The following is a 21129-nucleotide window of genomic DNA, read 5'->3' on the forward strand; positions in this document are numbered from 1 at the left end:
TGGACCGTGTCCAGAAAACTCTCTTTAAATATGTTCATTTTTTAAATTAATCTTTGCACAGGTATCAATTTTATTGAAACTAAAAAAGATATGTATTTATATCTAATATTAAATGTGCAGAGAATATTTGTAATCTTTTTTGCTATTACAACTATTCATACAGACCTTTGTAACAAAATGTGAGTATGGGAGAAAACACTGAAGTCCTACATAAAATAAAACAAATACACATGTCAGTTTCTTTTTCCATCCAATTGATTTCTTTTGTTCATCACTTACCATATCAGATTTTTCTTCAGGTTCTTTCTCTGAAATTCAGATTTATATCAGGTAAAAGAAAGTATGTTTTATTAGAAACATTAATTGTACAAAATTACATAATCTCAAAAATACAAATTATTACATGCTTTATGCTAGTAACTATTGATTGATTAATTTTCAAGTCTCGTTTTAGCTACTATCAGAAATGCTTCATTTCTTCATCTATTTACTCTGAAAATTATATGGGAAGAATTTTAGTACCTTAAAGTTGACCTAGAATATAATTAAACGTAGGATCTAACAGATTAGTTAAAGAAAAACAAAAGTTTCCAGTTTATATCCTTATTTGCAGCATTAGATTTAGACAAATCCTTAGAGATCCCAGCACATTTAAACAGTCCAGCCAAAGCAGAGTAAAGGGCGTCAAAAAAAAACAAAATAGAAACCTTCTGTGCACCTTCCAAACTGTTGTTGCTTTGTAAACATTTTTATGTCAAAAGTACACTGTTGACCATTCCACTGCTCCATGATGACTGAGTAGTAATGTTACCATTGCCAACTGTAGTTGACCAGTCATTGCAGCCAAAAGGCTGCAACGTGATCTCCAGGAGCTCGTTAAGTGCTGGTGGATTCCCACTTCATAAGTGGTCAACAAATAGTAAGGAACTCTTAGAGGCAATCCCAATGAAACTGAAAGAAACACTGTATTCACTGAACATTGATGGCAGCAATACAGTCAAAACACTTGGATTACTGTGGCTATCAACCGGTGACCAACTTCAAATTGTATGTGGAAGTGGCACTAAAAATAAATATTTTCAAGTGAGACCCACTAAAAGCAATTTCTTACCTATTATCGCATCAATTTTTGACCCTCTGGGACTGTTAACTCCAGTTGTGATAATTTATAAAATAAGTATGCAACAGATTTGGTAAGAAAACCTTTGATGAGATAATCCCTTGCCCAAAAAAAATAGATGGAAAAGTATTTATCAGTGTCAATCCTCCATGAACAAGATCAAAATTGACAGGCTAGTATTGTCAAATGACAAATGTTATAACTTACAATTGCACGGATTTTCAGATACCTCTGAAAGGGCACATGGTGCTTGTTTATATATACGTTCCACAGACAGTAGCAGAAACATTACATCAATCTTTTATGTGCAAAATCAAGGGTAGCTCCTCTGGAACAAATCTCACTTCTGAGGTCAGAACTCTGCAGAGCTGTAATACTTTTCCAATTGACATCAAAACTTCCTGACGTCATCAATCTGACCTTTGATCAAATCTACCTATGGACATATTCAATCGTGTTAGCTTGGTTAAATAAATGTCCTCTGTCATGGAAAACCTTTGTAGCAAATATGGTAAGCAAAATTCAAGAAAATATGCATGTAGAGAACTGGAATCATGTACCCTCGAAATGTAATCCAACCGATTTTTTATCAAGAGGTCTTTATGCTGAAGATCTTAACAATAGTTCGCTTTGGTGGAATGGCCCCAAATGGTTAACCCACGACCTAATTAGGTGGCCAAATTCAACAAAACTATCAGAAGAGGAGGATATTCCTGAGCAAAATCATAAGGTAGTTTAATATCTGTAGAAACAGATTACAATTTTATTTCAAAACTCTTACGATTACAAAGAACTATTGCATATTGTATGCGTTTTATAAGACATTGTAGAGTAGCTTCTACAAATCAGATTTACCTTTTGCATCCAGACATCAAATTATCTTATCACCTAAACATCACCTTATGCATCTCATAATAGAAAACGAACATCGTAAGTTACTAAACACTTGTCTACAGTTATTGATTGCATCAATTCAAATGAAATATTGGATACCGATAGTGTGACATTGTCACACTATCAAACAAATCCTTCATAACTGCCAAACATACTTTAAATTAATTCATCAAGTATTTATGGCTGCTCTTAGATTTATGGAACGCAGAGGAAAATGCCTGAACCTTTACAGTGATAATGGTACCAATTACATCAGTGCACATCACATGAGCTTAATGAATTAAATAAATATTTTAAGGATAATCAACATGAGGTATCAACAGCAGACTCTTTGGGGTCAAATCATTGGCACTTCGTACCAGTGTATTCTCCCCATTTTGGCGGAATGTGGGAGGCTGGTGTGAAGTCAATGAAGTACCACCTCAAATGAGTGGAGCGAAATAACATTTTAACGTTTGAGGAAATGTCTACTTTGCTCACTCAAATAGAAGCATGCTTAAATTCTAGATTATCTAAACTCTCAGACAATCCATTAGGAACAACTTATCTTACTCTTGGATATTTCTTAGTTGAACCTTTATACAGTATCCCTGACTCTGACCTAACTGACTAGCGGTTCACAGGTTAAATCGTTGGCAGCAAATTCAACAAATAACTCAACATGTCTGGCAAAAATGATCAGCCGATTATCTCAACTTTCTTCAGCAGCGCCAAAAATTGAAAACTGAAGAAGCCAATCTTAACATCAGCGACATAGTTCTAATAAAAGAAAATAAATTCCAATCCCTGCGTTGGAAGCTGGGTATTTTAGAACAAAGGCATGCTAGATCTGACAATCTTGTGCAGGTAGTGACATTACGCAACAATCAAAGCAACTTTAAAAAACCAGTTGTCACTGCCTGAAGACCTATCATCTTGAATAAATCTTTATTAACTAACAAGTGTTTATTATTATGTCTTGAATAATGTTGTCGTTATCATTGGCATATGCTATGTACTCATATGTTTGTCAATTAGTTTATTGTATTGTTCTAATCTTATCATTTTTTTTTATATCTTGTTATCTTTACAAACTCAATGTTATTATTTTAGCATAACAAAAAAATATAAAAATATATTTTTTGTGGCCAGCATGTTGGATAGCGCCACTGTCAAATCAGTAAACTAAATAATATAAGTTGTTTAGCAACCAAATAATAATAAATAGAAACATCTCTTTTTATATAATTTCTTGTTATTCATGGTTGCTAGCTTCAACTCATATTATTTATTTTACTGATTTGACAGTGGCACTATCCCCAATATCCTCCATTTTATTGAATTTTGTAAAATGCAAAACTTTCAGTTGAACCTGTTTATAAATTTTTTTTTCATTGAGCTCCAAAATTTCATAAACTGTTAGAGATCTAATAAAACTTCTACCAGACAATTCAATTTGTGTTTAGTAAGTAGTTAATGCTGTCATTTCACCTTGATTACTTTGTAATTAAATATTGAATACATTAATTATATGTCAGGTCAAGCTTACTTAGAAAAAATATAAAGTTAGAACATTTAAATATATCAGAGTTTAGATAATTCTGTTAATAATGGGTTTTACTCCAGATTCATATACAAACTTAAAATTTTACTCTTTCATTCATTCATACAAGATAATATCCCTTGAACCTTTTATTTCCCAGTTGGAAATGTTTATTTTGCAGGGAATTTAGATATATCCATGACAACTCTTTCTGTAATTACTAACTCTGGATAGTCTGTTGTTCCAAGGAAACCTTCTGAGAGTGTCCAGTCATCCTGCATCCATAATTATCATCAACATGCTTGTTGATCATTATTAGTTGATAAAAACTACATGTAAGCTGCCTCTTACGCTTAGTTGTTAGGAAGATTCTAGACTCTTAAGAATGAAGCCTGTCATCAGCTGTTATTGTGATTTATTTTTTGAATTATAAATGTATTTTGTAAAAAATAACAACCATAACTAAGCAAAGATAAATGTTATTTTAAGAAAGTAATAAAAATAAATGAATTTTTAATAAACTTACCACATGAACGTTTTTCTTCATTATTCTTATATTGAACAGGAACATAAAAAATATTTAATGGAATAAGTAAAAAGTATTTTACTTGTGAAAATAATTGTTTTGGCCAATCCATACGACAGAAAATAGGCATAGTAACCATACACATATATGGAAACATACCTGCAAAGTTATAAAATTTTGGATTAATTTATTTTGTAAAAATAAAAAAAAAACATATTAGAATCATATCACAAATCTTTTGCCTTATTTCTTGTAGAAAATAACAATGTAAGAAATGAGATTTGTATATTCCATACCTGTATGGTGTATACACAAATGTGTTATATCACATAGGTTTTAGTTTCGTAATCAGTCTTGTTACTCAGACAGGTTTATTTTTTTTTGGATGAATAATTCACAGCATAAGAATATGTGCATGGGAGTATGAAATGGGAGTTTTTGTAACATATGAAAAATACCATGCTTGACCAGAACTCAAAACTTCTGGATGAATGGCTGAAATGTTACCATTCTGCCATAGAGGTAGGCATAGGTCATTTGGTTATTTATTTATTCATTCCTGAAATAAGTAGCTGGTGCTAAATTATAGTTTCTGAAGATAAATGAACTGTAACGTGTATGAAAAATGCCAAGCATAACTGGGTTTCAAACCTAGAATCTTCTGAACAAAAGGTAGAGATACTACAACTGCATAGACCAATAATGATAATATAATGTAACTAGAGTCAATTTATTAACTTTGTTGACATGTTTAATAAGAATTACACATTTTCTTTCTTGACATGGGTTTAAATCTTTTTGTATCAATTTAATCTTCTTTTTACGAGTTAGGTTAGGTTAAAAAAGCCTGTCAATTCTAAAAAAAATATTACTTGAATTAGTGTATATATTAACTCTTTGTTGATAAATTATTATTGGTTAATAATTATTAATATTAGTAGAAAAATAATTATTAATTATTTAATGGTTATGAAATTTTACTAATGATTTTTTTTAACATTCTTTTAAAATGTTAGTAATGAACACTGAGATAATATTGAAGATTTGCAATAAAGAATAAATGTATATAACCCTTGAACTTTTATTTTTTTTACTACATATGCTATTTTGACAAAGTTGGTAAGTAAGACATAAAAAAGCCATGTTCAATGCATACATTCCAAAAGTAACTGTAGCTGTGATAAGGTTAGCAAGTACTGTTTAATGTGCAAGCACAGCTGATAATTTACCAGTGAAAATATCAGTTTCTTTGATATTATTTTACACGTTATTGATCATAACAGAAGCAATGTTCAGTGTTTGACCTTTTGGCATTATGCTTCATGGCTAAATACATTTTACAGCTTTTTTTTATGAAATTTTGCGGTAAGGATCCCTTACTATTAACTGAAACAACTTATATGTAAAGATTTTCATTAAAAACAGTAGCTAATACAACTGATGGGAAGAGTACAGAGTGTTACCTACACTCACTGAGTTACTGCCTGACAGGTACTCTTTGTACATTATGGTTTGAAATAATTAATTTACTTGTATATTTATTATATGTAACCACTGTTATTTTAAGCGCTAATAATATAAGCACCTCCTGGACAGTCAGTCATTTATACCTGATTTCTCTGGAAACAAAGCTTTCAAAATTATATTTGGTTATGGCTTCCTCATTCAGTAACAACTGACAATTCTATTTTAATTTATATTCTAATCTTTTATATATCGTGTTTGAGCTCAATTTGTTAAAATCAGCACAAAATTGGTATTGTTATTAAACAGAAATTAATATTATTTTATTTTTTACATATTAGAGTATAACTTAGTAAAACACTAATTGATTGTAAACATAGTAAATATTGAACAATATATATATATATATGAGGCATGTTTAATTTTAAGAAATTGCCAATTGCCTTTTAATATAAAAGTAAGTGAGTGAAATAGAAGAAACTTTGTATGTTTGTATATTATTTGTATTACTTTTTCACATATTCATCATAAACTACAACATATTTTTCATATCATCCACTAGTTTTATTATACTGTCAAGTCATTGATATGCAGAAATATAATACCATTAGACAGCTCTCCACTCATTTTCAATATCACATCAAATTTTTTTTAGGGGTTTCACATGTATTAGTAGTTAAGAGTTCTCAATAAGCAATACTCTTTGTCACCTCCCCCCTAAAAAAAAAACCATGGTCATAAGTTTTCTGTCTGCACTTTCTTACATTAACTTCTTTGACCTTGCAGATGATGAAACTCCACTACATCAATTGCTGCTCTATTTGAACATTATTATATAATATCAAATTCTCATCACCAGTCACAATATGATTAAGGAGTTTACCTCTTCTTCATTTTGGTAGTGCTACAAAAATAATTGAGCTGTAGCAAGAGATTTTTCCTTATCTGTCAAAATATTTGACACCCATCAGGCATGCTACTACTTTCTGTACCCAGTTTTTCCATTCAACTTTTTTAAAATGATATAAATTGTTGGTTTTAATGAATTTTTCATTCACTTTTTCTAATTTTTCATTCTTTTTTTGTGATTATAGACAAGCAACCACTTCTTCATTGTGAACATTCATCTTTTCTTCTTGAAACAAATGCCACCATTTACAAATCTACCTTCACATATAACATTTTGTATATAAACATCACAAATTGTCTTGTAGTTTTCAGTAGTAGATTTGTTTTTTACCACTAAGAATGAATTACTATTTTGATTATTTATTTTAGCTTACACCAGTTAGGTTACACATACCAACTAATATTAATGCAAGTAGACTGTTGTTGCCAGTGGATGACTACTGATACAAAGAGCAGCACAGTGTATGCAAAGTATAATTCGGCAGAAAATTGGAAATTAGGCATTCTTAAAAAGCATTCCTTGTAAATAAAGTGTACAAACATTAAAAGTAATTTTAGGATTATCATATTTTGAATAGTTTTTACCAGAAATGAGATAGGTAGAAAACAAAATATTTTGTCTCTGGTCTCTTAATCAATATAAACCAAATGTTTCTCCTTTTCTCATACAACTCAACTGCCTATGTACAACCTCCAAAGTAATAGCTCTATAATGATTGTAATATATTATTAAATAATAAATACCTATATGAAATAATCTTGAATTCATTAGATGAAACATTGTGAGGAAGAAGAATGCAATGAATCGAGTTGAATCAAAAAATATCAAGAATCCTGCTGTGAAATCTAATAAAAATCCTGTAATATGTACAATCCATAAATCAACTTGATCACCAGATAGTATTAATCTGTTGTAACAAATAAATAAATTGATTATTAATAAATCGTAATTATTTAGCTTTACTTTAGAATATAATAATTTATTCATTTAAATTGTTTTTGTTTTTTCTTGATTTTGAATAATTTAAGTTTTTAGTTGATTTTGTATAATTTAAGTTTTTATGAATAGGAAAATGAGCAATATATTATTCTTTTCCATTTAAGAAATTGTTTAATTAATTCTTTTTCAAGATTCTTTTACCATGAATTTTGTATTTTTCTTGGTTGCTTTGAGCAAGAATATGCAAAAAACATTCTTGTAAATCTGGCCCACAAACAAAGTTGTAATTTTCTAGGAAGGGGGTAAATTTTTTTTTTTGCAAGAAATACTAGAGTAAAGATTATCAAAAAATTTAGATTTCAATGGTTAACTTGCTATTAAATGATAGATTTATATGTAAAATAATTTTTTTTTTAAATTAAAAATAACTAAAGCTTGCATGTATACTGTATTTAATTCGCACGGGTGTGGTGTTACTAGGGACAACGGTCGGCACTTAATTAAACTAATGTAATTTCACAACTTACATAGGACAAATTTCGCTTTTACTGTCATCAGACTGGTGTAGCCGCGAGGCTTAACAGCAAGTACAAATCAACTGGGCAATTGAGTTCGAGACCCAGCCAGACTAAGTTTTTTTATGCTTTAAATATTATTCATTTATTTAATTCTACAGCCGACCTGTGACGTCAGAACATAACAGATGGCTACAACAGCAATTTTTTGGGAGGGGGGCAATTTTGCAAAAACATATTTGCAAATATTTTTATTTTTTAATTACTAACAAATGTGCCTAAGAAAAATATGACCTTAATTAGGCAGAATCTCGAGATACTGATGGTGCCCTTGCTGTACAGCCTCACCCCCTTGACCTTTTAAGTTAAAGATTTAATGGCATCATTGCTCCATATGTAGAAGTAATATGACTAAGTTTGGTCAAAATTGGTCCAGTAACTCTAGAAATAAAAGGTGATTGAGAGGCCAGCATCTAACACACACATGTACATATGAAGATGAGATAATATCCATTTGTTTTTTTGGGTCCCTTAGGTGTCAAAACGGCAAGATATGGTGAAAATCACTATGTCCAAATTAGACTGATTACAATACTTTCCCTTCTAAAGCTATAGTGCTATCGAAACGAGAAAGTAAACATTTTATACTATTTAAAGGTCTAACAATGTAGAAGATGTCAGTGCAAAAAAGTCCCACTAACTCCTTTCTTGAAACAAGATATAGCAAAATAAAAAAAAATAAAAATATATATATATATATATAAGGAGGGAGGGGGGTGAATACTACATAAAAGTAATTTTTAATCTTGAAAAAAAACTTCACCTTTTGTAAGAAAAACCTATTGCTTAAGTGCCCCAGTAAAGATCTGAAATTTTATATTGCCCATAATATCCCACCCCTTTTCCCAATTTTTGAAAAAATTTAAAAGATTCTTTCCCCCTCAAAGGTAGTATCTGTCTACCAAGTTTAAAGAAAATCAGTCAACATGGTCCAGAGTTATAAAACCAAATACAAATCAGCATGCATACAAATACATTCATCTGACAAAAAATAATTTTTTGGACTTGGAAGTACTGGAATGAAACATTTTTTTCACATATTATTTAGCCCATTAGGTTGGTCTAGTGATGTACTCATTGTTGCAAATCAGTTGTTTAACAACTGATTTTTGAAGTCGAAGGTTCTGAGGTTCAAATCCTAGTAAGAGGTAGTTGCTTTTATATGGATATGAATACTAGACCACGGATACCAGTGTAATGTAGTGATTGGAGTTCACTTAACCAGACATTTCAGTAATGATCAGCCCGAGTCTACACAAGGCTACACCTCACCTCATTTATATATCATCCTTATCTCTTTGGTCTGTTAGTGGGGGGGGGGGGGGGGGTTGCTTACTTTTCAATAGCTGAACAGATTGCAACATACACATTATGAAAATAGAACAAAATAATTATATTATTTACAATTTATTTAAATCTGTTTTTTTTTTTTTCAATTCCATAGGGACAAAATAAAAAAAAAAAATTTTTGATTTTTTTCCAACCTACGTACTTTTCCCATTATTGCTGTAGCAGTGTATATTGTTATAGCTGGAAAAGAAATGTAGTAAGAAAAAAAAAATTAAATTTAACTGCATCATGATTGCTCTAAGGAAACTGATGCTGACATAGTCTGGCCCAGAGCTGATGTAAGGAAGCTTATTTTATCAGTAACAACATCCGTACTTGTTATATGCGGCCCTGGTCTGAAGGTCAGTTCGAGAAATTAAGAGGAGCTGTGGGCTTTTATAGTCATTCCAGTGTAGACTGGCGATCACGTCAGCTATGGCATACTAAACAGTATCCGGGGCAATAATAGCCGGTGTGCTACTGATCAGCCTCAAAATTAATTTGATTTGCAGAATTCATGATGGGGTTCCCAAGAAACAGGCAAACCAAATAAATAATGATGAAAGAATGGCAGATTTCCTGGGAAGCCTCAACTAAAGGAGTATGGACCAGGTGTCTGATTCCCCGACTTGAACCCTAGGAGGGAGTGTGGGGGATGTCATACTTCCTCACGCAGTTCCCCTTGGGTCATGGCGGATTTGGGGCATGCTAAACAGGTTCAAAAGAAGATTTATATATATACCTGACTGTATATATTGTGGAGTGGAAGATACTCCAGAACATGTGTTCTTTGTTTGTAACAGATGGAATGTTTTTAGCTTCTTGCCCGAAGTATTGTAGCAAGTATTCTCAGTACAAAGGAAATAGAAGAGAGAACTGGAATACTGGCTGATTGAGCTGGGTACTCGGTAGGATTTCTACAGTGCCGCCAGCAGAATGATAGTTTCTGGAAAATGTTCTCTGCAAGAGGCAGAAAAACACTACCGGAGGACAAAAGGGTGAAGAACAGCTTCCTGCTGAGCTGTCCGTCCTTGTGTGGATCGACGACGGTGATGACGCACGGGGACTCTGAACCCCCTAAGTCCGAAGGCTAACGCTGGGGTCGTGGTAATGCTTTAATGCTGGTCTGGCCCCGGACATGGGGGTTTATGGGTTTAGTCGGTAGGGCGCAGGAGCACATACGCACCTGAATCAACACCTTGCGGAACCTTGTATAGGGTTTTTCTTCTTTTTAACCTCCGGAACCACCGTTAGGTATTGCTTCAGAGAATGAGATGAATGATTTGTAGCGTGTGTAAAAATGCCATGCCTTACTGGGATTTGAACCCGGGACCTACAGATGAAAGGCCGAGACGCCTTGTGATGAAAGGTCCCTTGTATAGTTAACTAATGAATTATATACTCTGATTTCATTCAATATAAGAAGTGTACAAATATATACAGGTATAGAAATAAATATTGGTAATTTTATTTTGGAAAATAACATTTAAAACTGCCAATACGTTAGAAAATATTTTTGCATCGTATGTATACCACATTCCAAGTAGACATTTAACAAGAAATCATAAAATTCAAAAACTAATTATTTATTTTTTAATATAAAAATTTATTTTGTATAATTAGGTAAAAAATGTATTGCATAGATCTATTGATAAATGCTGTATTAACCTAATTATAATATTACACTATTATCAATTTACTGAACTTAATTGATTCGTATTATCTATAAACTAAATTATTAAAAATATCAAACATAATTCTGGTGACAGAACTATATAATAGAAACAACATCCATTTACAATAATAAAAAGTATAACATATTTTGTAAAAATAAAAAAATTAGGTCTATTGTTAGTGGATTTGACTGTACATTTATTTAGGTCTAATATCAACGTAAGAGGATTATACTGTCTTTAAGTATAAAGGTGCCCAGCAGTCTGCATGTGGTTGTAACATCAGTTAGTTAGCTGTTATCAGATTACGTCAACATTAGTCATGAAATTACATGTTCACCTAAACAGCCGAATACACACGAATACAGCCGAATGAACACGGCTCCTCGTACTAAATCAACAGGTTTAGTTTCGTATCGTACGTCGTTAGGTTACGCTGTGTGTGAGTTGTGCAGTGTTTAAAATGAACATTTAACTAATAAATAATAAAAGAATATAAATAATTATTGTTGTTATGAATTACAGAAGAATAACGGCACATTAAAAAACCATCAAGGTTCGTATGAATAATATTGTCCTTTTTTTTTGTAATGTAATTGAGAATTATCTCTCCTAGTATTCTGTCTTAAGTATATTAGAATTTAAATATCTGACATACTGTTGAATATATTAAATTTATTTGTTGAACATTTTATTCTTAATATTGAGCTCTGGGTAATATAAATTGTCAAAATAAATTTTAGATTGAATCGGCACAGTACTGGCGACTCAACAATTCATGCTGCCTATTAGAGGTTACTAATTTTATCATCTTTTCTTGCTTATTTATTAATTCTGTTAGTATAGATTCATATCTCTTCTAGTAAGCGGAGACATTGTTTTTGAAAGAAGATACTATGTTAATTTTTTTTTTTATGCTATTACCGCTTGTCAATTTTCCTAGTGGCCTGGCACGGTAAATTTGAGAATGCTGTCTTGGGTCAAGTCAGCTACAACTCTGTTTATGGCTAATAACATACATAATGAAATTTGGCACTGATACTTTTATAATATAGAAAATAAATTGATTACTTAAATGTATTATGTTTTTATCTAAGTATATTAATTTTGATTCAAAATTTTTGAAATCAGATGCGGTTTTGAGGGAGGAATTGTATTTCAAAAGGGAGAATGGACATATTAAAAATTTTATTTGGGCACAGCCTTACATCATCAAAAAAGTAAATAAATAAAGTTAACGTTAAAAAAACACAAGCATAACTTGCTAATTGAAAGCTTTTAATACATAAAATTACGTTTTTTGAGCTTCATAGTAAAAGTAAGCCAACAATGATGTAGATTTTACATTTTGTTTCGGACGCTGTAAGGCGATGATAGTTGCCAGAAAATCGGCGGTTGAGATACCAAAGTCGGACGCGATGAATTTACAATTTTTCACTCGGCTTTCACCCTGTGCACCCGTTTTTACACGCCAACACATATGAAGCATTTTGTGAATTCTTGCACCCTCGAGCATCCTTTTAATTCATTTCACCGAGTCTTGATATTATTTTGTCTGGATTTCTGGGGCAAGATTGAAATCTTCTCTGGTACTCGTAACAAACTGGGTCTCGTAATTTAATTACAGATGATAAAATAAATGATATTACCCGTTGATAGACTTATCATCAAGCTAACGCGCTCCTGACTTAGCGTGACGAGATCTCTAAAGTTGACATTTTCCTCTTCAACCTAGTCGTTCTTCACGAATTTTTGCCCAAACGGTTTATAAGTATTAGAGAGTGACATCTATTCTTTATCCAACGGTATATAAATCATATATATTATAACTCTAATAGGTTTTGTGTGGTAAGCATTTCAAATTTTGAGATTTTGGGGGATATTCGAACATCAGTATCCCCTTGTCCAAACTTTGGGATGGACGTAATTTAAAAAAAATTATATGCAATAAAAAATACATCAATTATATATATATATATATTTATACACACACACTCACACTTCAAAGCTTCTTCTTTTTTACTTTCACGGCGAATATTACTAGTGGAAGTATGGTGATCGTGGCAAAAATGGGGTATCAGGATTTCTGGGAATTTTTAAATTTCCGACTAGTTCATCTACATCAAAAAATGCATGTGCATGTATGTATAAACATATTTCTGTACATAAGGAATTCATATTAATTTATCAAATTCGTTCAGAGGTGGTTTGTAAAAACCAATTTAAATTTTCATCAGAAACATTTTAGAGAAAATATTAAAAGGAAATTTTTTATCTACATTGCATATATAAACAATAAAAGAATTTTTTTTCAAAATACCTATCTCTTAAAATTGAAATCTATTTTTTCTCCATTTATTCTTTGTTTTTAATATTTAATTTTTTTTTTGTGATATTTTATACATCATGTATAAGACTATCTAATGTCTACAATTTTCCAGTTGTCAGCCACCTGACAAGAAATGGAATTTCCAATTAGTCTACAGGTAGTCCCTCTTATCAAAAAACATAAGAATTTATAGCTATAAATTCTTATGTTTTTTGATAAGGGGACTAGTGGTGAACTTGTCATCGCAAATCGCTGATTTCAAAATTGAGAATTGTAAGGTTCAAATCCCAGTAAAGGCAGTTACTTTTGTACGAATTTGAATACTAGATCGTGGAACCGGTGTTCTTTAGTGGTTGGGCTTCAATTAATCACACATCTCGAACGGTCGAACTGAGACTGTACAAGACTACACTACATTTACACTTTTACATATCATCCTCTGAAGGAATACTTTATGGTGGTTCTCAAGACTAAACATTAAAAGAAATAATAGCTATAGATGATAAGGATGCACCATCCTCAATATGAGGGGTCCATCAGGCTGAGATCTACATCTGTAGATTTTAAATTTAAAAAATAAGAAGAAAATCAGATTTTAATAGTAGTCTATATCTTTTAATTGAATAAAATAGTAACAAGATAATTCTAAAAAAAATTAAGATGGCTAGATTTTCTGAAGTAAAGTGATTCAATGATTATACTTATGCTGATAGATTTTTACATGTCTGGAAGATTGTTTTTTTGGAGTAGTGATGTCAAGGAAAATACATTTATTATTATTTTTTTTATAACTGTAAAATGCGACTGTTAGTAAATGTTTCTTTTTTGTTTTTGTTTAATGGAAAAGCTCCTTACATATGTTTTCTTTTTCATTTAAGCAGTTCTGTTTAAAAGGTTATTATCAAAATGCTATTGATAGTAGATGAGTCTTGTTAAATTAATATTTTTAATGACAAATCAAACAAAATTTATTTAATATAATGTTTGAATAAGTCAGTTCATAATACTTTAATCACTTTTTGTTTTAGACAGCTTCAATGACCTGTAGTTGTTTCTTACTCTGGCATCATGATATCGGGTAAAGTTATTCATGATAATTTTCTTCAATTTAGAACATGTATTTGAAATTTGGTTTAAAAGTATGTTAAATTTGAATTGCTTCTTTTTATTTAGTGTATCTTTATTGTGTTATAATAGTTTTGTGTGTGTAGGTGTGATATTGTTATAAGCATGTTTTGTTAAGTTGTATATTACACCCTGAGTAAAATACAACCATAAATCTAGAAATATGACTTCTAGAAAAACATATTTTAAGTTTTGACATCATCTCAGCTGCTGCTACTAAAATTGTGTCATATGTAACTTAAATCTCTATTTTACCACAAAATCTTATTCTTATCTAAATTGCTGCTAAAGTAGTGGTACTAGTAGCTTGCTACTTTATTTTACTGTACAACAAAATGATAAATTACTGCAATAAAATAGTGAATTTGTTTAAATTTTCATGGTTGAGTTACATCGCTATTTTTCTAGCAAAAAGCAAAGAATTCTGAATCATTTAGTATGAAAATACCAATATCAGAAAATATAACCGACAACATTATTTTAATTGAGGGGGGGTAATTATTTTTCTAACCTTAAAAACTGTTCTGGTATTTTATTCTCAGTTTGTTTTGAAATTTTCAATATTTTTATCCTTGTAGATTGATAAAGATTATATTAACTATTCACTTTTAATGTAAAACTGAATTAAATATTTTTAATATAAACTTTTAATAACCGACAATGTATATTCAGTAAAATGAACAGATTTAATCCAAATATGATGAACAATTTTTGTGGCCATTCCAGAACATACCTTCCTAACTCAGAGAAACTATCATCAATAAAATTATCTTATACCAGAGTTGGGATAGCATTAGTCATTGAAAATGACTTCAAAAACACTTGAAAGAGTTATGTCACATGTTATTAAAAACATTATATTAGATAATTTTGGGTTGTTTTGCCATTAAAAATTAATAATTTTAACTACCAACAACCAAACATAAAAACAAAACAGATATTTTAAAAATATGTTTTCATAACATGTGTAATATCAAAAATAGATTTGACCTAGTATATGAATTATTATTATATCTAATGTATCAATATACCCACTGACCAGATAAAAATTTACATTACAGAATCTCTTCATCAGTTTACTACTTTACTAGTTTCAGCCATACCTCAATGATATCCTACATGGTTTTTATGTTGAGAAACCTACATTATATATATATATATATATTATATAAAGAGGAAGAGGGTTTTTGTTTGTTCGGAGATAAATAAAAAAACTACTTGATCAAGCACTATCAAATTTTTACCTATGTTTCTTGGCATAACTGACAAGGTTTTTAGCTACGTTTCATCTCAAAAAGAATATATGAATATTTATGTAGTACTGGAGATTTGCCGGTTGAAGAAAAAACTTTAATGAACTGTGAGTCTTTATCATTCTGTGAGCTGGTTTTGAACTGAATTATTCGAATCAATGGAATGAATAATATTATAAATTACAGAATTAAATTTACATTACATAAAATAATGTTAAATAAATTTTAAAAATTTCTGTTTAACAATAACAGACTTCCTTTGGGAACTGTGTGTGAGGCTAGAGTGGTGAGGTATGTCAGCACCTTGTGGAAGGCTAGACCAATCATTACCATCAACTGGTAACAGACAGAGTGCCCCATGGGGCGCTGTTTTGGGTGGTGAAATGGGGTACTCTTATATCTGCAAGTAATCGTCTGATTTTCAAAATTCAAACAGGTTATTTGTTAGTAGGTTGAAGGCTAACTTTTGCATGCATGCATCAGGTACACTCTCAATCTAACAGATCATGGTTATTTAGAAATGTATATATATAAATATAAAGTTTGCCTGTTTGTTTGTTATCGCATCATGTGAGAACCAACCCACTGGTTATTTTCAAATTTGCAGGATTCATTTGTGGCCCTTGCTCCCTTGAAGGTTAAGATATTGAAAATATTCATTTCATTGCCTCCAATGAGGGTGAAGTTGTGAATTAAACATATTCATTAAGAAAAATACAGATAAATCTTTTTTACTTCATTATTATATTTTTGCCCTCATGGCAAAGAAAAGTTATGAATTTTTCATCATCAAAGGTGTGTCTACTTTAGTTACCACAGCTAATTTTTGTAATTTAGTTTCTTTTTCAGATTTCTTTCTATAAAATTTGAATACTACTGTTATTATTTATCAGTATTATTCTCACAACCATGAGGCTAATGTGCAATGTGAGATCCAGGAGGTGGAGCCCTCTGGGTAGATGGGAATGATGATCAAAGCAAGTTCTGAGGGTGTCCAAGGTGTCAATCCCCCCCTGGAAAATTGGGAATGGCTAGTAAAGCAAGCTCTGCAGCCACAGGGTAGGTCCCTTCACTACAAGAAGCTCTTGAGTTAGCTCTGGGATTTGCCTGGGCTGACCTGAGCCTCGAGGTTCTAGGTTCTGGCTAGATGGGCCAGCTAGTTCTTTCATATTTTTTGTTAAGCGAATCAGTTCTTCATAATTTTTTTATACTTTTTCTTATATTTTTTCTGATGTATCTCTTAGCAAACATTCTTTTTGTTACTGCATACCAAATCATGTTGTTAATACAATTATTGTAAAACAGCTATGGTTCTACCTCTCCTTAGAACTTCCTAGTTTCTAATTTCTCAGATCACAAAATTAATATTTTGTTAATTTTTATATTCATGACATATATTTCAAAAATTGTAAACCTTTTTAAAGATGAACTGCAGATAGATAAAGTTATAAACTTTGCCTTTGTGTGAGACAGTTATCAGTCTAAGTTAAGTATCATCGTAGAAGCCTTAACATAAAACTAAGAGATCTCTCAGGAAAGTTAAGGTAGAGTAAATGATGGCTTAGACAGATAACATTTTTGCAGTTCTCCCTGTTGAAAAATCGTAGTGAAGTGAATTTTTAAAGATATTTTCTTACTAAAACATATTTCCAGTGCTTCAGATGCTTTAATCCTTCTGTCCTTTCTTTGTGTAAATCTCACTACCATAAAATGTGTATTCTGATCAATATTTTCCTTAGTTTAATCAGTTTTGTTGATTATTACATTTTTTATTATACATCCCTTTAGTTGTCATTATCCTAATTTCACCATTACTTTTATTCTGTTTGTTAGTCTTTCATAATTACATGAGAACCTTCCTACAGTCCCTTATATGATTTGTTTAATTAGTGCATTGAGACATTCATCATTGGCATTTCATAATCTTTATTTATTATATTTTTTTTGCATTGACTTCTAAATAAGTATTCTTTCATTACTCTAGATCATGTCATGATCATTTTTTTGAAATCTATTTTGATCTCTATTAATGAAATTGTATCAATGTGCAATATTTATTTCATATAAAATTGAGTATTTAAAATGTTTAACATTTTAAATAACAAACCAAATTAAATTTAACATTTTTTAAAACTTAAGTGTTTTCCGTTGAGCTTAAGACAATGTTCAATGACTGAGCTGCTATTCTCATTCTGATAATTGCATAATTGGTAGATTTTTATATAGGCATGTATTAAAATTGATCAAACAGTGTATTAAATATGAACTGTGTCTGTTTCATATAGTTTTTTTTTTTCAGACTACTCATTTTAATTTTATTATTGATATTTCTTCAGATATTTCACAATGTTTAAGTATTAAGATGTGGTCCTTTTTTATGTATATGTTGTATATCAAGTTTTTTTTGTTGCTGGGTTTATAAGATGATTCATAAATTGTGAAAGAGTGTTCCTTAGGTAGGCATTTTAGTGTTCATTGTACCTGTTTTTGAATCTGCATTCCATTTGTTTGAAATGTAAAACATTGTATAGTTAAAATAGTTCAGGTTTATTACTCCAGCTGGCCTTCTGTGGCATGAGTGATAGCATCTCGGCCTGTCATCTGGAGGTCCTGGGTACAAACCCAGTCTGGCGTGGCATTTTCACACATATTACAAATCGTTCATCTCATCCTCTGAAGCAATACCTAATGGTGGTCCTGGAGGTTAAACAGAAAGAAAAGAGGTTTATTACTTAATTTGCTAGGTGATTGTATGCAACTGCATGGAGTTCCTTTTGTTTATTGTACTGAAACCCATATTTTGTCCAGCGTTTTAAATTTGCACACTATTTTCTTTGAGTTTTTGATTATGTAAGTTAAAACGTTAAACTTTTTGTTTTTTTTAAAATTTGTTTTTATGTTTTATATTTAATGCAGGAGTGCATCAATTTGCTGTTGTATTTAGTTGCATATACTGTCTATTTTCTAATGTTGAATTTGAGGACTAAGAATATTGTTTTCTACTTGCATGTTGAGGGATTTTGTATATCATAATTTTTTTTAACAAATTTGTTTAAGAGGTGGATACATAATTATATATATTGTGTTAATATGAATTATATAATGAATATTAATTAATATTGAATTATATAATGTTGTGAATTATATGTATTGTGTTTGTTAATTATTTATATGTTGTATATGGATACAGAGAGGATATGTTGTTTATATGTATATATATATATATATATATATATATATATATATATATATATATATATAATTTTAGATTTGACTTTTAATTTAATTTTAGTAAATAACTTCATATTTATATATATGAAATTTTTAATTTTAATTTAAATTAAAAATAAAAAATAAAAAATTTGATTTAAAAATTTGTAGTTTTATTTCTGTTCTGATTTTAATTTGGAAAAGGATCTTTTAACAATTTTTAATTTTAAATCTTAAGTATAGTATAGGGTGATTTTTAATTTCAATTTTATTATGTAATTTGATACGATTGATTTGAAAAAAATTATATGGAGCAACTGTTGATGCGAGTAACTCGCGAAAGCGCTCTTACATGAATTATGGAATAAGGTATGTGTCATCCTATTTTATTTATTAGTTCTGTACTTATATGTATATATATATATATATATATATATATATATATATATATATATATATTAGGTCTGCCTTAATTTTTTATTGCTGTGTCATTTTCTGGGTCACATTTGGCTGACGATTTCATATGGTGTTTTAGCAAATTTTTAACAATGGGGCTAAAATCTGATTAAAAATATTTTATTGAAGTATCAATTTTGAAGGTATAATAGCTGTCAGTTTTGCATATGTTTTTTAATTATTTGTGGAAAAATATTGATTGCACTTTTTATATAAAGATCTAAAAAAATTCTGTGGTAAACAATGGTTGGTAAATCTTTAGGAACTCGTGCCAAAAATTTAACATGATTACCCATGTGTAATTGTGACACTGTGTAAAAATTGTCACTGTTGACAATTTTTAACAACAGTGACAATTTTTAGTAAATATTGCAAGCATTTTAGTATAATCAAAGACAACTTAGAAGAGATTAATATAAGACTCTTAAAAATTTATTGTTTAATAAAAAATGTTAGATCTCATTTGACAAAATTATGTTTGTATCATCAAAATTATACTGTATCTAATTTTAATTACTAAAATAATTGCTAAATAATAAACTTAACCTACGCTCGCCAACCTTGATTAATTAATACAGTAATGTTTTGAGTATTTAAGTAATAAATTCAGTAATTATTGCAATTTTATTTATATCAAATATTCAAAATATTACTTACTGTTAATTGGTCCATTAGCGAGCATAGATTAAGTTTGGTTAATTTATATCTATAATTGTAAGTAGTAATACTTATATACATTTTTTTTTTGTCTTCAGTCATTTGACTGGTTTGATGCAGCTCTTCAAGATTCCCTATCTAGTGCTAGTCGTTTCATTTCGGTATACCACCTACATCCCTAACAATTTGCTTTACATATTCCAAACGTGGTTTGCTTAAACAATTTTTTCCTTCTACCTGTCCCTCCAATATTAAAGTGACTATTCCAGGATGCCTTAATATGTAGCCTATAAGTCTATCTCTTCTTTTAGCTATATTTTTCCAAATACTTCTTTCTTCATCTATTTGCTGCAACACCTCTTCATTTGTCATTTTATCCACCCATCTGATTTTTAACATTCTCCTATAGCACCACATTTCAAAAGCTTCTAATCTTTTCTTTTCAGATACTCCAATCGTCCAAGTTTCACTTCCATATAAAGTGACACTCCAAACATATACTTTCAAAAATCTTTTCCTGACATTTAAATTATATTGCTGACTGAAGGCTCGTTTCGCCTGTGCTATTCAGCATTTTATATCGCTCCTGCTTCGTCCATCTTTAGTAATTCTACTTCCCAAATAACAAAATTCTTCTACCTCCATAATCTTTTCTCCTCCTATTTTCACATTCAGTGGTCCATCATCGTTATTTCTACTACATTTCATTACTTTCGTCTTGTTCTTGTTTATTTTCATGCGATAGTTCTTGCGTAGGACTTCATCTATGCCGTTCATTGTTTCTTCTAAATCCTTTTTACTCTCGACTAGAATTACTATATCATCAGCAAATCGTAGCATCTTTATCTTTTCACCTTGTACTGTTACTCCAATTCTAAATTGTTCTTTAACATCATTAACTGCTAGTTCTATGCAAAGATTAAAAAGTAACAGGGATAGGGAACATCCTTGTCGGACTCCCTTAATTATTACGGCTTCTTTCTTATGTTCTTCAATTATTACTGTTGCTGTTTGGTTCCTGTAAATGTTAGCAATTGTTCTTCTATCTCTGTGTTTGAACCCTAATTTTTTTAAAATGCTGAACATTTTATTCGTCTACGTTATCGAATGCCTTTTCTAGGTCTATAAATGCCAACTATGTTGGTTA

The 21129-nt window shown here is 30.4% G+C and overlaps 1 protein-coding gene across 2 annotated transcripts in view; it reads right to left on the reverse strand.

The window, feature by feature from the left end:
• Positions 1–21129, reverse strand: part of GC (gamma-glutamyl carboxylase) — a 46383-nt gene that overhangs the window by 7124 nt on the left and 18130 nt on the right. For both annotated transcript variants that reach the window (XM_075376877.1, XM_075376878.1), the window contains exons 6-8: positions 7180–7343; positions 4063–4221; positions 166–308 (exon numbers count right to left, since the gene is read on the reverse strand). In XM_075376877.1, coding sequence (XP_075232992.1) covers positions 166–308; positions 4063–4221; positions 7180–7343 — 466 coding nt within the window. The remainder of the gene's footprint in view (positions 1–165; positions 309–4062; positions 4222–7179; positions 7344–21129) is intronic.

Source organism: Lycorma delicatula, chromosome 10 (genome assembly GCF_047948215.1).
Source record: "Lycorma delicatula isolate Av1 chromosome 10, ASM4794821v1, whole genome shotgun sequence".
In the NCBI taxonomy this organism is placed as follows: domain Eukaryota; kingdom Metazoa; phylum Arthropoda; class Insecta; order Hemiptera; family Fulgoridae; genus Lycorma; species Lycorma delicatula.